This window comes from Parasteatoda tepidariorum, chromosome 7 (genome assembly GCF_982258835.1).
Source record: "Parasteatoda tepidariorum strain Cologne lab strain chromosome 7, Ptep-v5.0, whole genome shotgun sequence".
Lineage (NCBI taxonomy): Eukaryota > Metazoa > Arthropoda > Arachnida > Araneae > Theridiidae > Parasteatoda > Parasteatoda tepidariorum.
This window is the reverse complement of record NC_141761.1, coordinates 102,815,905-102,836,618: the sequence shown is the minus strand read 5'-3', so window position 1 is coordinate 102,836,618 and position 20,714 is coordinate 102,815,905. Positions and strand designations below refer to the sequence as shown.

Sequence of the window (20,714 nt, the reverse complement as noted above, 5' to 3'; positions counted from 1 at the left end):
GCATCGTTGAAGAACGTTGCATTTATTTATTTTTTATTCTGAAAAAATAAACATCGTTGAAGAACGTTGCATTTATTCATTGTTAATTCTGAAAAATAAGTATCGTTGAAGAGCGTTGCATTTATTTATTGTTAATTCTGAAAAAATAAACATCATTGAAGAACGTTGCGTTTATTTATTGTTAATTCTGAAAAATAAACAAACATCGTTGAAGAATGTTGCATTTATTTATTGTTAACTCTGAAAAAATAAACTTCGTTGAAGAACGTTATTGTTTAATATTTTCTGAAATGAGGGTGACACTAACGTACCTGATATTGCTGGTTATAGATTTGACGTCGTAATCGAAATCTTTCGAAAGAGAATGTTACTTTTATCTGTTTTAACCTGAAAGAAAATATGATAAAATTATTATTTACATAATAAGTAAATAATAATTTTACATAGCCATTCTCACAAACTATTTCTGAAATTCTCCGTTGTTTTATTGATTAAATTTTTCAAATGAAAAATAATAAAGATAATTTCGCTCGACGTCTGTTTTTGATAATTTTTCGGAAATAAAATTTTGTGAAAAAACCCTTGTATCATAGAAATATTGAAAAAGCAAAATACTAACGAGAAATTCTATTTTAAATTTTAAAAAATTTAAAATGACACAAAAACAGATATTGTGTAACTCATTATTATGTTTTTCTCCTCGAATAATATTCAATTTTCATAACTGCTGTGAGTTAGCAACAGTTGCACATGACTGTTAGGTCAAGTTTAGCCTATCTTAAACCGGCGCTCTCTGTACTAATTATGAAAATGGCGCAAAAGTTCAATCTACATGGAAAAAAGCCACAGCTTTGAGAAAACAAAAGAGTTTGTGGTCTAATTTTTTAACATTTAAAAACTTACACCAAAGCTGCATTATCTGGGCTCATAAAAATGTGAAAAAATACTAATTAGACATTGATTTTGATAATTTATTCTTGGTTAGAAAGATCACTAATTTCGCCAAAATTAGTTATTTTTAAAAATGTTTAATAACTTTTGAAATATTTATATTATTTGTCCATTCTATAGCTCATACAATTCGTCTCGACAAATTATAAAATATAATTTTTGTAAATATAAGCTTTTAAATTAATTCTAATTAGGAAATATAGGCTAATAAATATAATATAATCATTAAATATAGTTAGAAAATATAAGCTTTGTGTCAAGTTCAAGGCACTTAAACTGTGCCTATCACCATTTTCCTTGGCGAAAGAACTTGGAAAAACCATGTTAAGTAACTTATGGGGAAAGAGTTAAGCCGAGCCATAAGTTGAAAGCTTTTCTTAAATGTACTTACCTACAATTTTCTACCGATCCATAAGCGTAAGAACTATTTTCCAATTCATTCATTCTATCGATCATTGTACACTGAAAAAGAGAGTGAATGTTTGTTGCCAGTAGTGGAAAACATTATGTTTAACTAAGATTTCGATAATAATTCTTTATGTGAAACAACTACCGCACCAGTAGCATTTCGATATTAGAATATCTTTTTAATATTTCTCTAGAAATGTTCAAAATTTCATATCCCCCTTTTCTCTCTCTCTCTGTATATATGTTGCTGTTGCTAATCTCGGAATCGTCTATATATATATATATATATATATATATATATATATATATATATATATATATATATATAAGCAATTAACACAACGGTAGATTTTAAAATATTAAATTATAGCATTATTTATTTAACAAATAGCATGATTTGTAAATAAAGGAAAAAGTTGATTTTAATGATATTTTATTTGTATACATTTTCGTTTTATTATAGCATGATATCCGTGATGCAGCTGATTCGCAAATTGACGTATAAAATAAATTAAATTTTAATATATATATATATATATATATATATATATATATATATATATATATATATATATATATATATATATATATATATATATATGCTGGGGGATACAGCTATCGACAATGTCAACCGTCATCTCTCAAAGGGGGGATAGCCTGACAGATATCTTCTCGTAGAATCGAGTCAACATGTCTTACATACCTGTGAATTTAATAATTGTAGCGATATTTACTCAACATTATTATCCCACCAGAATTTTTCTATTATAGTATTCGATGAATGAATACCACTAGTTGATTCATTGCTGGCTTGCGAGAGGTCGGGTAGCTGTTATAAGATCACCGGACTTTAAATGCTAGTCGTAAGAGCTGTATTAAGACCACGGTTGTGGGGATGTGTTGCTATTATGGTTACACAAGGCAAGGAAAACATTGCCCTAGACAAATCAAGGGTTAAGCTCTTTTTTTATGAGATTTTTTTAATGCAATGCCCTGCTGCTTTCTTTTCCCTTCCCTTTTTTTAGCCTCAGAACACCACGCAAAAATCTACCTACCTTCATTTAGAAACAAAGGAATACTCTGCACAGCACTTTTTTTCTTAATACTTGATGCAGAAATATCCTTCTCTTTTAAATGAATAAAAAAAGTGAATTTGTGATGCAAATGACCGCTTGCTATTAATTACTTTTGTTTTTTACTTTTTTCTTAATATTTGATGCAGAAATGTTTTTCCCTAATAAATTGATATTTAAAAATAAAAAAAAAAAAAAAAAAAAAAAACTAAGAATTTGTGATGGAAATGACTGTTTGCTATTAATTACTTTTATTTATGAATTTTTTCTTCACACTTGATGCAGAAATCTTTTTCCCTAATAAACTGATATTTAAAAATAAATAAATAAATAAAAACTAAGAATTTGTGATGAAAATGATCGCTTGCTATTAATTACTTTTATTTTTTACTTTTTTCTTAAAATGTGATGAAGCAATGTTTTTCCCTTCTAAATTGGTATTTAAAAATAAATAACCGGTCTACCGGTCTAAAGTTTGCGAAAATTTTGAAATCTACAAAGAAAAGGTGTAAATTCAAATGTTCATAGAACTGCGAAAAATCATTCAAATTGCATGAAAATTTGATATGTTCTAAAGTGAACCCTCTACAGTTAGTTACATATAATCAAATTGCAATACTTTGTTTTTTGCGAACTGAATCCAGCTTTTCATCATGAGTTGTTTTAATGTCGAAAATTTTTTTTGTACTTTCTGTTAATTGAGAATAGTTATTTGAACCATCCTATGTAAGTTCTCAAAATTTCAGATCGATTTCATTTTATTTTGACGAAGTTATAGAATTTTGAAAAATATGTGTACTTTTCTCGATTTTTGAGCATTCCACATATACAGTCTTTTGGTCTATACATCTTCTACCAAAGAACTTTTTAATTTTAATGTTTTCTATATTTTCAAATAATTAATATTTATTATAAAACAAATATTCTTATTCATTATTGTAATTATTAGTGTTTATATTTATTGTTTATATTTATTACTTATATGTATTAGTTTTGCTGCGATATTTTTACTTTACATTAAATTAAAATAATAGTTATAACAATAATTACATAAATAATTCTAAAAAAATAATAACAATAGTATAAAAAATTTGCTTTTTTACTAAACTATTTTATTTACAACAGGTCAAATATTTAACATATTCTTATTCGTATTTTGTAATTAAATAAATTAACATTTAAATCTTAGATTCCTCGAACCATCCACCTTTTGCTTTTATTATAGCCCTACATATGCGTGACATTCGTTCTAACAAACCATTAATCACTTCAAGTGATATAGAGTTCCATTCCTGTTGCAAAATGTCCCATAACTCATTTCGATTCGAAATATCAGAGCATCGAATTTTTCGATCCAAATGATCCCATAAAAGTTCAATCGGGTTACAATCAGGACTCTGAGCTGGCCACGTCATAATTTTCAATCGGTCTTCGTTTTCTTTTTTTTTTTAAATTATTTTTGCATAATTTTGACGTGTGCTTGGGATTATTGTCTTGCTGAAATACAAAATTAGGACCGCCAACTTTTTCACCCGAAGGAATAGCATGACATTGCAAAATAGAATGGTACTTTTTTTGGTCCACTATTCCATCTATTTGAATTAAATCTCCTACAGTATCGTTTCCAAAACATCCCCAAACCATTATGCCACCCCCTCCGCGCTTAAACGTTGGTCGAATGCAATTTGGTTGCATTCGTTCTCCTACTCGACGCCTTACAAACATGCGACGTTTGGTCCCAAAAATGTCAAATCTTGATTCATCAGTCCATAGTACACTTTTCCAATCTGCGATTGACCAATGCTGATGTTTGCGAGCACATTCTAATCGCAGTATTTTATTTTTGGGTCTAAGAAGAGGTTTCTTTGCTGCGACACGAAACTTTTCGCCAGAATACGCCAGCTTTACGCAAACGCTGTTTTATTGTTGAAGTTGAAACTTTTTCTGAACCTGGGAATAATTTACACTTCAGTTGTGCAGGTGTATCGAATCTATTTTTTAAACTTGTAACAATAATTTTTCAATCATCTCGATTTGATGTAATCTTCAGCCTTCCGGAATGTGTATGATCAACGTAGAGTCCTGTTTCATTGAACTTTTTAATTGTAGAATGAACGCATGCTAATGAAACGTTTTCTAATGCAGCGATTTTGTCTATAATGTGACCTGCTTTTCTTAATGATACTGTAGCTGCACGTTTTTCAGTTGATATTTCTTTTTTAGGAGACATATTTATAACGTTGCTTCAAATAAAATAATTCAATCGTAAAAAAATTAGTCAATGAAATTTTATAGTACATTCTCAGGGCCGGATTAAGACCTGTTGAGGCCCTAAGCACTGAAAATATTTTGGTGCCCTCCCCCCCTCTAACAATAAAAAATATATCTAGTACTAAATCACGTTTTAATTCAAAATATAAAATCAAATTTTTTTTGTAAAAAAAAAATATTTATTCAAATTAAATAAAAAAAAATTTTTTTAAATAATATAATCAATTGAAAACTTTTCAATTAATATTAAAAAAATAACTTATGTTTGTGTGTATGTGCAAAAAAGCAAACACTTTGAATAACTTATGATCTAAAGTTTGAACTTTTATTTACTAAGTCTCAAAATACTTTAATTTAGAAAAACAGACACGTACTTTTCCTAAAAAAAGCATACCTTTTTCTTTTCTTCAATAGATTCGAATTCTTGACTCTCGAAATAAATGACCATATCTCGAGAATTTTTCAAACGAACTAAAAAATTTTAGCACACAATAATAAAATTCATTTACCTAAAAATAGTTCCTTGTCGAAAATAATTTGTAAGAAGTATTAATCATTTTATATTATTTTATTTATTAAGAGAATAATTGAAAAAACTTTAAATTGAAAATTTAACAAATGTCATTTTAAATGACAAAATACAAAATTTAATCTGTACTAAATCAATTAAATAAACCTGAACTTTCAATTTTAAAAAAGTTATATATTTAACATTTAATTTCTCAAGTACTTTTCGACAGATTTTGTTCAAATTTTGTATTTTACTATTTAAATTAATATTATTTAAAATTATGTAATAATTTGTTTTAGGTTAATGAATTTTATTAAGTGCACAAATTTTTCAATTCGTTTCAAAAGTTCTCGAGACATAGCGAAATGCTTAAAAACTGCAATTAAATAAAGGAGCCCAATTTTTCAACCTAAAAAAACTTTTGGGATCTTAATTTCCATGTTGTGAATACCATCCATATTTTGAGAGACAAATATCCAAATTCAACAACATATACATATGTTTTCGCTTTTCAACTTAAAGCAATTCTAATAGGGTAAATACACCGAAGATTTATTACTATTATTAGTGAATATAACCTTTTTCTCGTTTTCTTGATGGCACAGGAAAACTACTCAATAATTACCAAGGGGTAAGTAACAAAAATATATTTAAATAGTTAACATGATAAATACGGTACAATGGTTGACTTTTCTACTACTACATTACAATAGTGATGTGCTTGCTTTTTTACAAAATCTTAGTTTGCAGTTACGGTTACAATCTAATGATAAACTCCGCCATCTATCGGTGGTTCAATAACACAGGGTTCCCACTCTATGATGAGATTGAAATTCAAGGACTTTCCAGGACTTTTCAAGGACCTCAACAAAATTTTCAAGGACCTTAATCTAAGACCAATTTTAAAAATTATTCTCTTCTATTTTACTAGAAGCAATAATGCTTGTTGTGGCAATAATTAATTTCAAATATAATACCTAAATGCTTTGCTTATATAGAGAGAAGAAAGTATATGTATTATGGACTAAAATTTATATTTTTTCAAAAACAACCATACTGGTTTTACATATTAATTCACAAAATCATTTTCAGCACAATCTATAACTAATGGTAATGAGGTGTTAATGGTGAAATCCTTTAATCCTGTGCATTTCCATGTGAAGGCTGCATGAAAGACAGAGCTAAATCTTAGGTATTCCATATTCCATGACTATTCCATAACCTCCACCTCTCCTCTATTAAACATCGTTTCTGAAATTATTCATCCATAATTCACACAACCTTCTCTAAATGTTATGCAGCAACAATTCTTTCTGAAAATAAAAATTAGAAGGAACATATCCCATTTTCACCATGTTTAAAAGCATTATTCGTTATGTGTAATCCACAACTGCCAATGAATATGACCTGGTGGGAATATTTCTCTTTTAATTCACACTGAAGCTTCTAATAGAATTTCCAATTGACATAGGGTCCATCCATGGATAATTGAAGTATTTTAGAGAGCTTTTAACCATCATCCATGCATTTGTAAAAAGAGGACAAAATATTTTCTGCAGTTCCATGATCCATAAATTGGGAAGTAAGATACTTAGTGTAAACTTTATTATCAATTCCTTACCATAATGTCCATCTGCTTAGATTGTAGAGACTGACTTAACGTCTCATCAAAGAGTACAGCGTAGCAATCAACATTCTTCAGCTCATTTATAAGAATCCCATTGAAGTATAGTGCCAATCCAAAGGAGCCCAAATAGGCTCACTTTGTGGCACTACAAAAAAATTGTCTCGCTATCAGCAAATCAGCTATCAGCAAACATTTTGGAGAACAATTTACTAATCCCTTCACAGGAGTTACATGAATAATTACTAGTGATGCATTTCAGACTCCAGAGAATTTCAGCATCAAGCACATTCCTTTTGACCAGATAAGAAGACAATGTTACCTCGGCCACTAAAGTTTCTGTTTCACATGGGGCACACGATGTTGAAGGAGTATTTACACCAGATGAATTAGATGTTGATGTCTTTGGAAAAAGAGAACTCAAGGCATGAGATTGCTTTTTTGTTTTACCTTTCTTTGATGTGTGATTTCAGAGCAGATTCTTCCATTTTCGCGATATCGATCTCCTTCATGCATAATCGGCACTTGGCTCTGAACTTCTTTTCGGGCATCGATAAAATCCATTCTTTATAAGCTTGATTATCCATCCATTGGGGATTAAAATAGCACTTCCCAGGCATAACTAGTCTAAACTACATAACACAAATACGAAGCCGTGCCTTTGCGAATACGCTTTACAATAAAGGTTTGAAATGACGCAAATGTAAGGACAAGTGAGGATGGTAAAACGCCAAATTTATTGAAAACTACAAGGTATATATTGTTACGAAATTCGAGAGTATTCCAGTTTCGATGAGAAAAAAGAAGATCTAAGCATATGCGACAGAAGATGAAGTGGAGTCTCGCCCCGAACGCATTGATTGTCTGCTGTGCTCAGTGCGCTTGGCAGACACCAAGACGCTAGGCCCGGTTAGAAACGGTGGCGTTAAAAACCACGTGAGAGAGCTCGGGAACAAAACAGAAAGAACCAGGAAGATCCGCGGGTGTTTTATAAAAAGGGCCGCCGGCAGTATTGGACAAATTCAAGGACCTATCAAGTTTTTCAAGGACCTAAGACGTTTTTCAAGCACTTTCAAGGACCTAAATTTAGCACAAAAAAATTCAAGGACTTTCAAGGACTCTCAAGGACCGTGGGAACCCTGTAACATGTATTTCTACAAACTCCCCATCATGGACGGGGACGTCCATAATATCTAGTAAGATTAAAGGAAAAATGACAAATAGAAAGAAAAACATTAAAGTTCAACATGAATCAAATTTTTAAGCATTATTTAAAATTTCAAAAGGATATAACAGTTGAACGGGACGTCTGATCCGACTTCCACTAGTCCTTACGAGACAGCTCCGGACTTTGCCATCCCGTCCAGGGTAGACTTCTTCGATTACTCCAAGGCTCCAAAGTAATTTATTCTTTTGGGCACCTTCGATCAAGACAACGTCCTGGACTTGAAGGTTCCGTTGATTTTCTGAAGTTGTCAACCGATGCGCAGTTTTTAGGAGAAGAACATACTGTTCTTTCCATTTGGTCCAAAAATTTTGTAAGAGTCTCATCTGGAACAGTTTCCTTTTGATTAAGGAAGAACGATTTGAGTGTTCAAAAAGAGTTCCGGTGTAATATAACGGAAGCTCGATTTTCTTCTGAGGCAATAAAAAATGAGCAGGAGTCAAAGGTTCGGGTTCATTTAAGTCAGAATAAACGAAGCTTAAAGGGCGTTGGTTTAACACTGATTCTATATCTGTTAAGATTGTTGTTAATTCCTCAAAAGTAAGAAGAGATTTAGATAGGGTCTTGCGTAAGCATTCCTTCACCGATTTCACTAATCTCTCATAGAAACCTCCCCACCATGCAGCTCGTTCCATGATAAATTTCCACTTGATCCTTTTATTTGCTATAAAATTTTGAATCTTTGGATCTTGAATCAAGTTAAAAATGAGTTGAAGTTCTTTATTTGCGCTTTTAAAGGTTTTTGCATTATCGCTATACATGGTTTGGACAATTCCTCGTCTGGAAATAAACCTACGCAAGGCTAATATAAATTTTTCTGTACTTAGATTTGAAACTAATTCTAAGTGTAACGCTCTTGTTACTGCGCAAGTAAACAAACATATATAGGCTTTTTCAGGAGTATTCGATGTTTTAGCATATATCGGACCTGCAAAGTCCACCCCGCAAACTGAGAATGGTGGAGATTCTGAAACTCGATCTTTAGGTAGGGGACTGGTTATTTGTTTAGCAGGTAGAGCTGAATATTTGCGACATATTATGCAATTCTTTATTATTTTCTTTATAAGCTGCCGACCTCTAGCGATCCAAAACCGATTTCTAATTTTAGAAAGGGTGGCAGAAACACCACCATGAAATATTCCTTCGTGGTCATTTCTAATCAACAGTTCCGTAAATTTACATTTATTTGGAAGTAAGATAGGGTGTTTTTGTTCAAGATCAAATTCCGAATTTTCCAATCTGCCTCCTATTCTTAAAACCTTTTTATCATCCAAAAAGGGGGCAAAACTTCTAATGGAAGAATTCTTGTCAATTTCTTTTTCACTTTCTAAGGCCGATATTTCGGAATGATAAGCTTTTCTTTGCTCAAATTTTATCCAAAACTCTTCTGCTTCTTCAATTTCAGATGATGTGAGTAGTCCCTTAGTGGTAGATTGTTTTCTTATCTTTGAAATAAAACGTCTAATCCATGCTGTTATCCTCAAAAATTTTAAAAAGCAACTATAATTCTCCGGATTAATTCTTAGGTCATTGGAAGATGTACTAAAGCAGAAACTTGGAATTTCCTCTTTCTTCTTTCTGAATTCCAGGAGATTTTCTTCCAGGGATGTTTCAAAAGTCTGAGGCCAACTGTCAACACGTTTTTTGAGGAAAGGGGGTCCTTCCCACCAAAAAGTGTTGTTAATCAATTCGGATGCTTTTAGTCCTCTCGAAACTAAGTCTGTCGGGTTTTCTTTGCCGGGGCAGTGGAACCAATGTTCAGGATCTGTTAATTGTTGAATCTTAACTACGCGGTTTTTTACGAAGGGTTTAAATCGGTTGGGTAAACCTCTAATCCAGAAGTAAGTGATGGATGAATCAGTCCAAAATTTTTGTGTAAGTTTAAGCTTTAAGTTTTTTACCAAATTATTGCTCAATCGAGCAGCTAAAAGGGCAGCCATCAATTCAAGTCTGGTTAATGACAGACTTTTGAGGGGAGATACTCTACTTTTGGATGCAACAAATGATGTATATATCTTATCTGAGTTTGTAACAATTCTCAAATACGCGACACAGCCGTATGCTTTCAAACTAGCATCAGAAAATATGTGTAGCTGTATATCCTGTATACTATCTCCAAGAGCATCCCTTAAATAGTAACGTGGTATTTCAATGTCTTTTAATTTTTTAACACCATTGCACCAATCCTGAAAATCACGAGCAATTTCTTGAGGGAGTTCTTCATCCCAATCAATTCCAGCGCACCAAACTGCTTGAATTAAACACTTTATGGTTACTACAAAGGGGCTCAAATATCCTATTGGGTCGAATATACGACCAGCAGCTTTCAGCAAAAATCTTTTTGTGTGTCTCCCTTCAGATAAAAATTCGATAAGATGTTTAGTATCAAAATAAAAAATGTCTGTGTCACTATTCCACCCTATCCCAAGTACTTTATGCTCAGAAGGTATTAAGTCTGAATTTTCTATGGTGTGATCAATTTGAATGTTATTAGTTTCCCATAAGTCTATAAGAGGTTTCGAATTTGAATTCCATTTTCTAAGTTGCATACCCGCATCTTCAAAAATTTTAATAGCTTCCTGACTGAAACTAAAAGCTTTATCTACATTATCCTCGCATCCTATCACATCGTCCACATACAATGATTCTCTTATAATTTTTATAGTTTGAGGATATGTTTTTTCATAATTCTTCAAATGAAATTTTATAGTTGCCGCAAGAAGGAAGGGACTAGAAGTAAGTCCAAATAAAACACGAGTAAATCGATAAATTTTAATCTTACCTTCATCAAAGGGAGGTTCCATCCAGATAAATCTGGTCGCATCTCGATCTTCCTCCACAATTTCGATATTAAGGAAAGCTTGTTTCAAATCTGCAACAAAAGCTATCTCTTTGTTCCTAAAATTTATTAGAATATCAAAAATATCATTAGTTAATTTGGGACCAGTGTATAAACAATCATTTAGCGAACAGGATTCAGCTGAGTGAGACGATGCGTCATAAACAATTCGAAGTTTTGTAGTTTGTCGCTCTTCTTTAATAACCGCCCTGTGGGGAAGATAAAATATAGTTTTATCATTTGAATATTGTGTGTCAGGAATTTCTTCAATAATACCCTCTGCAAGATATGATTCTATGGTTTGTCTATATTCATTAAGTAACCAAGGGTTCTTTTCGAATTTGTGTACAAGATGGTGGAGTCTCTTAAGGGCAACATCATAATTTGATTTTAAGTTGTCAATCAATTCTAATTTCCAGGGCAATTTAATTTTATAACGTTTATCAAATGTAATGGAAGACTCAAACTCTTGAACTATTGTTTCTTCCTCGTTATCAGTAATAGGCGAATCAGGTAAGATCCCAATGGACTCAAGATCAAAAAATTGTCTAATTAAAGTCTCATCACCTCTGTTAACAACTACGTTCATAGCGATTAGACTGTTTATTTTATTTATGTGTCCATAAATACACCAACCGAAGATTGTTTCTACCGCTACCAATTTATTTTCAAGTCTATGGATTCGGCCAGTCACTATATCAAAATAAAAATCCGATCCGATTAAAATCATAACATCTTTAGTTTCGTTTTGAAAATCATCCGCAAGTTGAACTGTTTTTAAAAATTCGTAATCCTTAACAATGTTTTTGTTTGGAGAAGGCAGCTGAGTTGCACAAATAGTGTCAGTTTCTACGGCTTCTATATCTATTTTATAATTAGGATCTTCCCTATTTCTTAATCGGATGCTAACTACATTAAACAATTTAGTTTGGGGTTGCTCTGATCCAAAAGAATTAATCGACAATTTTTCTTTTCTAATTACTGGCAAATTTAATCTTTTTACCAATTTATTTGTTATGAAAGTCCGTTGACTTCCATTATCAAGAAAAATTGTAACATTTTCTTGTTTGTTTTTATTTTCCGCAATGATTGAACAAGTTTGTAATAAAATGGGATTCGAATTTTGTTTATGTTTTAATTTATTCTCGCAAGAAGAAATGGCCGAAACAATTTCTAAATTTTCCTTAGAATTCTCTCTATCGTTTAAAGTTTTTGTTTGTTTATTTTCCTCTAACTTAAAGCAAATCGCTTTTGAGTGTCTCCGATTACAAAAAACACATTTCTTCTTACTGTAACAATCAATTAACCGATGATTTGGTTTTAAGCAAAGAAAGCAGAGTCTCTGCTTAATCAAAATATTTTTTCTTTCTTCTACTGTGAGAGTATCACATTTCTCAGATTCATGGTCACCCCCACAAAATACACATTTATTAATTCTCGTTGCGGTCGCGCATAATTCATGAGCGGATGTTATTTCTTTTTGTGGGTGCGGCCTTGATCTAAATTTATCTTCTTTTTGATTATTCGAACATTTTATATTTGCAATGGCGGTGGTTTTTTCGCGACTTTTTATTTCTTCACTTAAAAATTTTAGAAGGGCTTTTAAATCCCAATTATCCCCCTTCTCTTTCCTACTAAAGTCTAAAGTTATTTCTGATGGGAGTACCTTTAAAATTATCGGCGTTAATAAATTTCCATAAGATGCCGAATCAATTCCTAGCGATTCTAAATTTCTAATTTCGATTTCTACTCGATCGAATAATTTTCGCAATCCAAAAGTATCAGAGTTATGTTTTATTGGTGTAATATTCAATAATTGGCCTAAATGAGCATTTATAAGCAAGTTTTTCTGTCCAAACCGATCTTTCAACAAATTAAGAGCTGCTTTATAATTATCATCCGTTAAAGAAAATCCCGAAATTGCTTTTGAAGCTGCTCCTCCAACAAAACTTTTTAGATAAATTAGTTTTTCAATATTTGAAAGATACGGATTTTTATCAATTGAATTTTCGAACTGGCCGATAAATTCCAACCATGAATTTGGATCTCCGAAATATTTGTTTACAGTTAATTTTGGTAGTTTTATCGTGCATTTGTTTACTTCTGTTTGATTTACAGTCTGAGAGCTAGTTACACCATTTAAATTAGAACTAGTTGAGGGAGTGGCACTAATTTGCTGAATCTTCTGTTTAATTTTACATTTATAGTTAATCAAATCTTCTACATATGTTTCAGAGGATTCAACTTCCTTTTCGATATCTTTAACATCTAGTTCTTTCATTATCTCTTTATTTATTAATTTTATGTTCAACATTTTCTCACTTAATTGTTCTAAAGATGTTTCTAATTCATATATTGTCAAATTATCAAAGTTTTTATCTAAGTTAGTGAGAAATTTAGTAGTAGAACTTTTCAAAGCTCTTCTTTTCATTTTAAGTTTTTCTATATCCATGATATATCCAAATATAATATTTCTCAATCAAAATAAACTTACCCCTTTTTTCTGGCTTTCTTTTATCCACTAAAATTCGATTCTATTCTTATCTTCAGTGCATTGCCTTTCTCGGCATCGATGCACCAGTTTCGCTTTTCAACTTAAAGCAATTCTAATAGGGTAAATACACCGAAGATTTATTACTATTATTAGTGAATATAACCTTTTTCTCGTTTTCTTGATGGCACAGGAAAACTACTCAATAATTACCAAGGGGTAAGTAACAAAAATATATTTAAATAGTTAACATGATAAATACGGTACAATGGTTGACTTTTCTACTACTACATTACAATAGTGATGTGCTTGCTTTTTTACAAAATCTTAGTTTGCAGTTACGGTTACAATCTAATGATAAACTCCGCCATCTATCAGTGGTTCAATAACATGTATTTCTACATATGTAGGTAGAGGAAGCACGTTTGCCCGATTTCATAACTTAAAAAAATATCTTCTGCACCAACTAATCAGCATATTTTAAGTTTGGCCCTCAAACCATTTAGATTGAGATCTAGCAAGTTAAAATCCGATCATTAAATCAAGAGTTATTCAGGTTTTTTACTTTTTTTATTTTACGCACTGTATATAATAACACATAACTTTTACAAATAATAATGCTTTTCATTATTCCTTTTTCCTTATTAAACCTAATATATTAATAATGATAGGAAGAGAAATGAAGGGAAAAAATAGTGATGAGTAATTTTATAAATGCAACAATTATCTTAAATGATCCCATAAAATTTGGATTAAAAATCAGAAATGAACTTACTTCATAATAACAACTCACTCTAGATTGCATCTGTGGAAAACAGAACTAATTATATAATAGAATTATTACTATTTTGTTTAATATTTTGGACATTCTCGTAGTTAGTTTACCTGTCAAAGTCAAAGGTACAGAAGAGCTTAAGAGCAATAAATAACTATCAATTAAATCTTAATTTGACTAGTAAAAACATGACCTTTTAGAAAAAATGATAGAAATCACTTAAAACTACTGCATAAGTGATAGCAATAACTTTGGTCTGAAAAAGCTGTTACAGTAAATAAAAACTTTGTCCTCAATAAGTAAATAAATGCATAAACAAAATACTTTAAATAACTATAAATTCAATGATCAGATTTTCATTTACAAAATCAGAACATTCGTGTTTTTATAGTACAAAACAAAAACATAAGTATGGCAACAATGAATATAGTCTGAAAACTAAACTTAAATAATAATCAGTAGAAAATAACAAACCATAATTTTTTTTAATTTATTCACTTTTTTTCGTGTTACGATATTTTTTATTCCTGTATGCATACACGTACATAATACCACATTAGTTTTATAGAAAATAATTTTAGGATTGGAAAAATATAATCCTTAGAAACGTAAACAGAAGTATTGTATGTAATTTTATTAAACCAACATTTATCTTAAACCTACTAAAATCTATTTTGCCTAAAAAAATTTTATGTATTAAATATTTTACATATTCTTTACAACATTTAAAGACAAATTCGTAAAATAAATCGAAGTAAAATGCGTGTATTGTTACCTAAAATTTTTATTTTAAATCGAATAACTATTTTAATTATAACGTCATAGAATGAAATTTATTTCGATAAGATCAATCATTTAAAAAATTTAATTACTTCTTGAAACTTATAATACGGCATCATCCCCTCTTAAAAAATGCGTCACATTGTATTTTTAACAAAAACTTGAAATTTGTTTTTATTACTTTTGAGTATTATTGTGTAATAGCATGCTTAAAGTGTTAAAAAAAAATTATATAATTTTTAATAATTGTAATTTTATTTTTACATTTAAGTTTAATTAATTTTTTATTATTAAAATATAATAATTCTTTAGGAAAATTAAACTCTTCACTTATATTGATTTAGACACAATCAATGTTGATCGATAAATAATAATTATTGATAAAATTATTTGAAGGGTTTAGCTACTACCTGAAGCAACATCAGCTTTACACTATTAAAGCATGCTTTCAAAAGCAATAATTTAGAATAATGTTTTAGTAGAATAAACTTTTTCTGTGCATTCATGTAGGATTCAGTGCACTCACATTCTGTGCATTCACGTATACACAGGGGTGTGTAAATACGAGAAATTAATTACTAATAGTAGCATAAACAATGTTATTGGTTAAAAATTATGTCAATCAAGAAACTTTTCTTTTCCTAGACCTCCCACTTTCTCCAATCTTATAAGTCACCATTTATTTGTATCTCAACCCCCCCCCCCGCGAAAGGAGGACAATTTGAATTTTTCTGAGATATGCACCCTTTTTTCTTTGGAAAAAAAAAAGAAGGGGGAATGAGTCCCCTATAGGATGCTTAAAGATATCTGAGATGAAAGGATGTTCTCTGTCTGTAGTAAATCAATTGGTTACACTTGTCTTGTCTTTAAAGTGTTTCTTCTCAGAAAATATTGGTGACAATCACGGTGGTCCTTTTCAGGAACCTTCGAATTCATGGAATCGAATGCTGGCAATATACAGCTTTTGTTGTTTTACGTCGGGATTGTTTGTTATAGGCAGAAAACAAGATCAGGTTAAATTGAACCACGTTTCCCATAAGTCTGTTACTTATAATAAAATAACAGGGAACAACAATATTTTTCCCACTCGTTTTTGCAGAATGACCAATTTTTATTTTAAGAAAAAGTTAAATGGATAATGGAAATACCTTAACTAATTATTTATTTATTTCAATCTGATTTACACACAAGCTGCAAGTAAAAATTAAGCACAACTATTAAATTTTTTTTTAGTGACAGAAATAATATTATTATATTCAAAATATTTACGTGTTCAGATTATCCTCATAATAAAAGTTGATGAAATTACACACATATATTGCATATATATATAATCATTATCGTTAGGGATTTTCCTTATTAGTCATTAAACATATTTTAAAATTCAATTAATAAAAATATCTTTCTTAAATTTGCTATTTATTTTTAATTTGAAATTTTCAGTACTTTTCTTATTTCTTAATTATAATTTTTACAAATTTCGTTACAAGATGCACAAAATATAGTTTACTTGCACTAAACAAAATTCAATGATTGAAAATTTGATTTTATTGCTACTTATTTCTTACATTTGCTTTCAAAATTAAATTAGTTTTAATGGGTACTCTTCTTAACGTATTTTTCACCGTCAACGAACATCCGGTTCACATTGAGAATTTACACATTGTGCTCAACTTTTATAACATTTGTATTTATACAAGACTCTAAGGATTTTTTTTTCACATCAAAAATCACATTTTTTACATCATACCATTGCATCAAAATTTTGTAAATCAAATTTTTTTTCATAAAAATATCAAATTGCCGGAGTATTAACTTGCTACAACTGCGAAAAATATTCTGTAAACATGAATCGTAGCAGTATGTTATGGAATCATTGTAATGGATAAATAAATAGAGCTTTTATCGCATAGAAATTCACTTCCTAATTTCATTAGAAGACCGAAAATTTTGATACAAAACATCTTTCGTTTTTTTTTTTCTTTTATTATGTGAAATTTCGTACTTAGAAATGGTTGTTATCTACTCTTAAAATGGAAGCTCAAAATAATAAATTTATTATCAATGTTTCAAAAAAAAAAAAAAAAAATTATGTACTGCGAACATTTAGTTAGACTTTGTGGTGCCCCCCTATCCTCTGGTGCCCTAAGCACGTGCTTACTGTGCTTAATGGTTAATCCGGCCTTGGTTACATTCTTCAAATTAACAATAAACATCGTTTCGTTTGCAAGAGCAAACAAATTTTCGATGAAAGGTGACTGTTCGGTCTTAAGCGAAACGCCATCTGTTGTAATTGTTTCGAACTTGTCAGTTGCTCTTGAGCTCTTGTTTGAGCCAGTCGTGGCTACCATTGCAATAGTGCAATGATTTTGGTTTGATTATTTACATTGTTAAATAAAGTATTGTTTGTTAAACTTCTAGTATTCAATGAAACACCTCATTGTGTACAATCGTGTACCGTGACAACTATGAGACATTGTTTTAATTATATTCATAATAAATTCTTTGTAATAACAATAATTACAATAATGAATAAGAATATTTGTTTTATAATAAATATTAATTATTTGAAAATATAGAAATTATTAAAATCAAAAAGTTCTTTGGTAGAAGATGTATAGACCAAAAGACTGCATATGTGGAATGCTCAAAAATCGAGAAAAGTACACATGTTTTTCAAAATTCTATAACTTCGTCAAAAAAAAAAAAAAAAATCAAATCGATCTGAAATTTTGAGGGCTTACATAGAACTGTTCAAATAACTATTTTCCATTAACAGAAAGTACAATTTTTTTTTTTGCAAGTTTGGCAATTGTTCAAACTTAACAAATTGTTTCACCATAAAAACAACCCATGATGAAAAGCTGGATTCAGCTCGAAAAAAACAAGGTATTGATATTTGATCATACGTAACTAGTTGTAGAGGGTTCACTTTAGAACACATCAATGAATTGAATGATCAATTTGAATGATTTTTCGCAGATCTATGAACATTTGAATTTAGACTTTTTCTTTGTAGATTTCAAAATTTTCGCAAACTTTTGACCGGTAGTGTACATAAAAACGAAGAATTTGTGATGCAAATGTTCGTTTGCTATTAATTACTTTTATTTTTTACTTTTTTCTTAACACTTGATGAAGAAGTCTCCTTCCTTTCGGAAAAGATTTTTTAAAAAAATTACTAAATAAATAAAAAATAAGAATCTGCGATGTAAGTCATCCGTTTGCTGTAGTTATTTCTTATTTTTGTTTTGTGCTTAAAATTTGATGCAGAATTTTCTCACCCTTCTGAATTATTTTTTTAAAAAATGAAAAAATAAGAATCTGCTATACTAATGTCTTTCAAGATTTTTTGTTGACTTTTTATTTCTGTCTTAAAACTTTATGCAGAAGTATCCTTCCCAGCTAAATTAATTTTTTTAAAAAATAACTAAGAATTTGTGATACGCATGTCCGTTTGCTCCAATACTTGCTACAGAACTCCACCTCGTCTTCTGAATTGATTTAGATATAGTACGGGGACATTCTGTAAAGCAAATTTATGATGTTTTTTATCTGAGTTACTGTACAGTGTTTCACGCAAGCGAAAACAAAACATATTAAAAAGAAATATCATAATTGAGAAATTCATAATTATACAATGTCTCTTTACCAAACCTGAATCAAATTCTTCTTTTGAACCATGCTTTTCACGATATTCAACTTCATATTTTTTCTCACTTAAATAAGAAAAATATAAATACTATTATCTTGGAATAAAGCAATAAGCATAAACGCACAATTATAAAGAATAGAGAAGAATTCTTAGTTGCAAGTTGCATGAAAGTAGATAGCAACAAAAACAACAACAACAACAATAATAATAATAATATATATATATATATATATATATATATATATATATATATATATATATATATATATATATATATATATATATATATATATATATATATATATATATATATATATATATATATATATATATATATATATATATATATATATATATATATATATATATATATATATTACGTTACGTTTTTGAAAAGTGCACTTATGAAATTAAATAATTTAAAATAAATAGTAAGTGAAATAAAAAAAACGCGTAATTAAAAAAAAGCAAAATTAATGGAATAAAGTATTTTTTCATTTTGAGGAACCGTAAAAAGAACGTTTCACTCTTATTGGTTTCAATGATTCCTAATCAGTTTTCGTAATGGGTACAACCGCTGCGGTAACTTGTACTGTTTTAATTGGAACAAAATATGCTAATAAGAAACCAAAATAATTCACACAGACTTTCTTTATGGCTCTTTAAAAGGGATCAGAAGTGAGGATTGTGGTGTAAATTTTGACTAGTACGAATCACCGTTAAGTTTATCTGGTTTTCATCAATATTAAAATTTTATATTAAAATTCAACTTTATTATTTTCACTTTATTTTGTAACCTTCGTTGAACAGCCGACCAGATTTCGAGTGTACGACTACTAATGTTCAATTTCGCAGCCTTCTAATTTGAACCAAATTCAGAAGACGAGGGGGAAGTGCTGGGAGGAATTTGCCTTCGTTTTGGACTTTTTAATGGAACTAACTCGCATTTGCGTTACATAGAGAGGAAAACCTCGAAAATCTCCCACGGTTAGCTTCATGCAAGAGGATTCTAACCCATGATTTGTCTACCACTGAGTATGTCTTTCATGAGCACTGTGGTGTGAGCCAGCCATCGCTGGAATTCGAACTCGGTTCACCTCACTGGGAGGCGAATGTTCTATCGCCTGAGGAACCACGGCTCAAACCTTATTAATTATGGCTTTTAAATTATCCAGTATGATATTATTACCTTGCACACATCCAGTTTTGGAGCCAATCCAAGGCAACTAAGAAATAAAACGCGCATTTGTACTTAGCAAGAACGTTCCATAAAATGACCTCATCTTCCTCTATTTATGCTTCTATATTCATATTTTGTAAATATGGCTAACCTGTTAGAAAAATATTTGAAATTATTTTTGAAAGATGCCAGTACGGGAAAGTACATATGAATTTGCTACTCGATTTATATTTCACATTTTGTTTTTTATTCCGTATTTTCTTGAATTTTTATTATATATTTTTTGTTTTATATGTTTTGTTTTGCATTTTTTGCTTAATTTGTTCTTTTTTCGTTTAAAATTTTTTGGCGCTTTTCATATTAATGTATTGATGTGTTTTGGTTTGACTATTTTAATATACTATTATAAAGCACTTTTTTGAGGACATAATCGTGTGAGGTGATGACGAGATTATATCTTTTTTTATTTTGTTTTCCTTTTTTTAATTTTTCAATTTTTCATTTTTTTAAAAATTTTTTAAATACTTTATTTTGTTATTTTTTAAATTATTTCTCCTTTAAAAAATATATATATTCCTTTCAACGTTTTCTCTCTCTGTCTCTGTATATATATGTCTCTGTATATTCAGGTTTAATTAATGATGATTTTTTTTATTCCTGATTGGTTGCTGTCAACTGAAGTATAATCCTAAGGAATCGTAATTAATAATCGTTTTTTGCACAAAGATTATATAAAAATCATATAAAAATAATCATAAAACCTGTACTCCTGTAAACATTTTTGTACATTATTTTGCATATCAATAATGAAGATTTAGGAAATACTTACTAGCAGGCAGGCTGGCATTTCTTTGTACAGTTTTTGATAATCTCATCTGTAGCCGTAATTTCATCTGCAATATTTAAAGTACGTTTAATCAATCTATACTTG

At 29.9% G+C, this 20,714-nt stretch overlaps 1 protein-coding gene across 1 annotated transcript in view; it reads right to left on the bottom strand.

The window, feature by feature from the left end:
- Positions 1 to 20,714, bottom strand: part of LOC122270486 (uncharacterized) — a 31,595-nt gene that overhangs the window by 1,079 nt on the left and 9,802 nt on the right. The window contains exons 7-12 of the mRNA XM_087168904.1: positions 20,613 to 20,676; positions 18,606 to 18,667; positions 10,846 to 11,841; positions 8,174 to 10,683; positions 1,343 to 1,413; positions 312 to 387 (exon numbers count right to left, since the gene is read on the bottom strand). Of these exons, the coding sequence (XP_087025030.1) occupies positions 312 to 387; positions 1,343 to 1,413; positions 8,174 to 10,683; positions 10,846 to 11,841; positions 18,606 to 18,667; positions 20,613 to 20,676 (3,779 nt within the window). The remainder of the gene's footprint in view (positions 1 to 311; positions 388 to 1,342; positions 1,414 to 8,173; positions 10,684 to 10,845; positions 11,842 to 18,605; positions 18,668 to 20,612; positions 20,677 to 20,714) is intronic.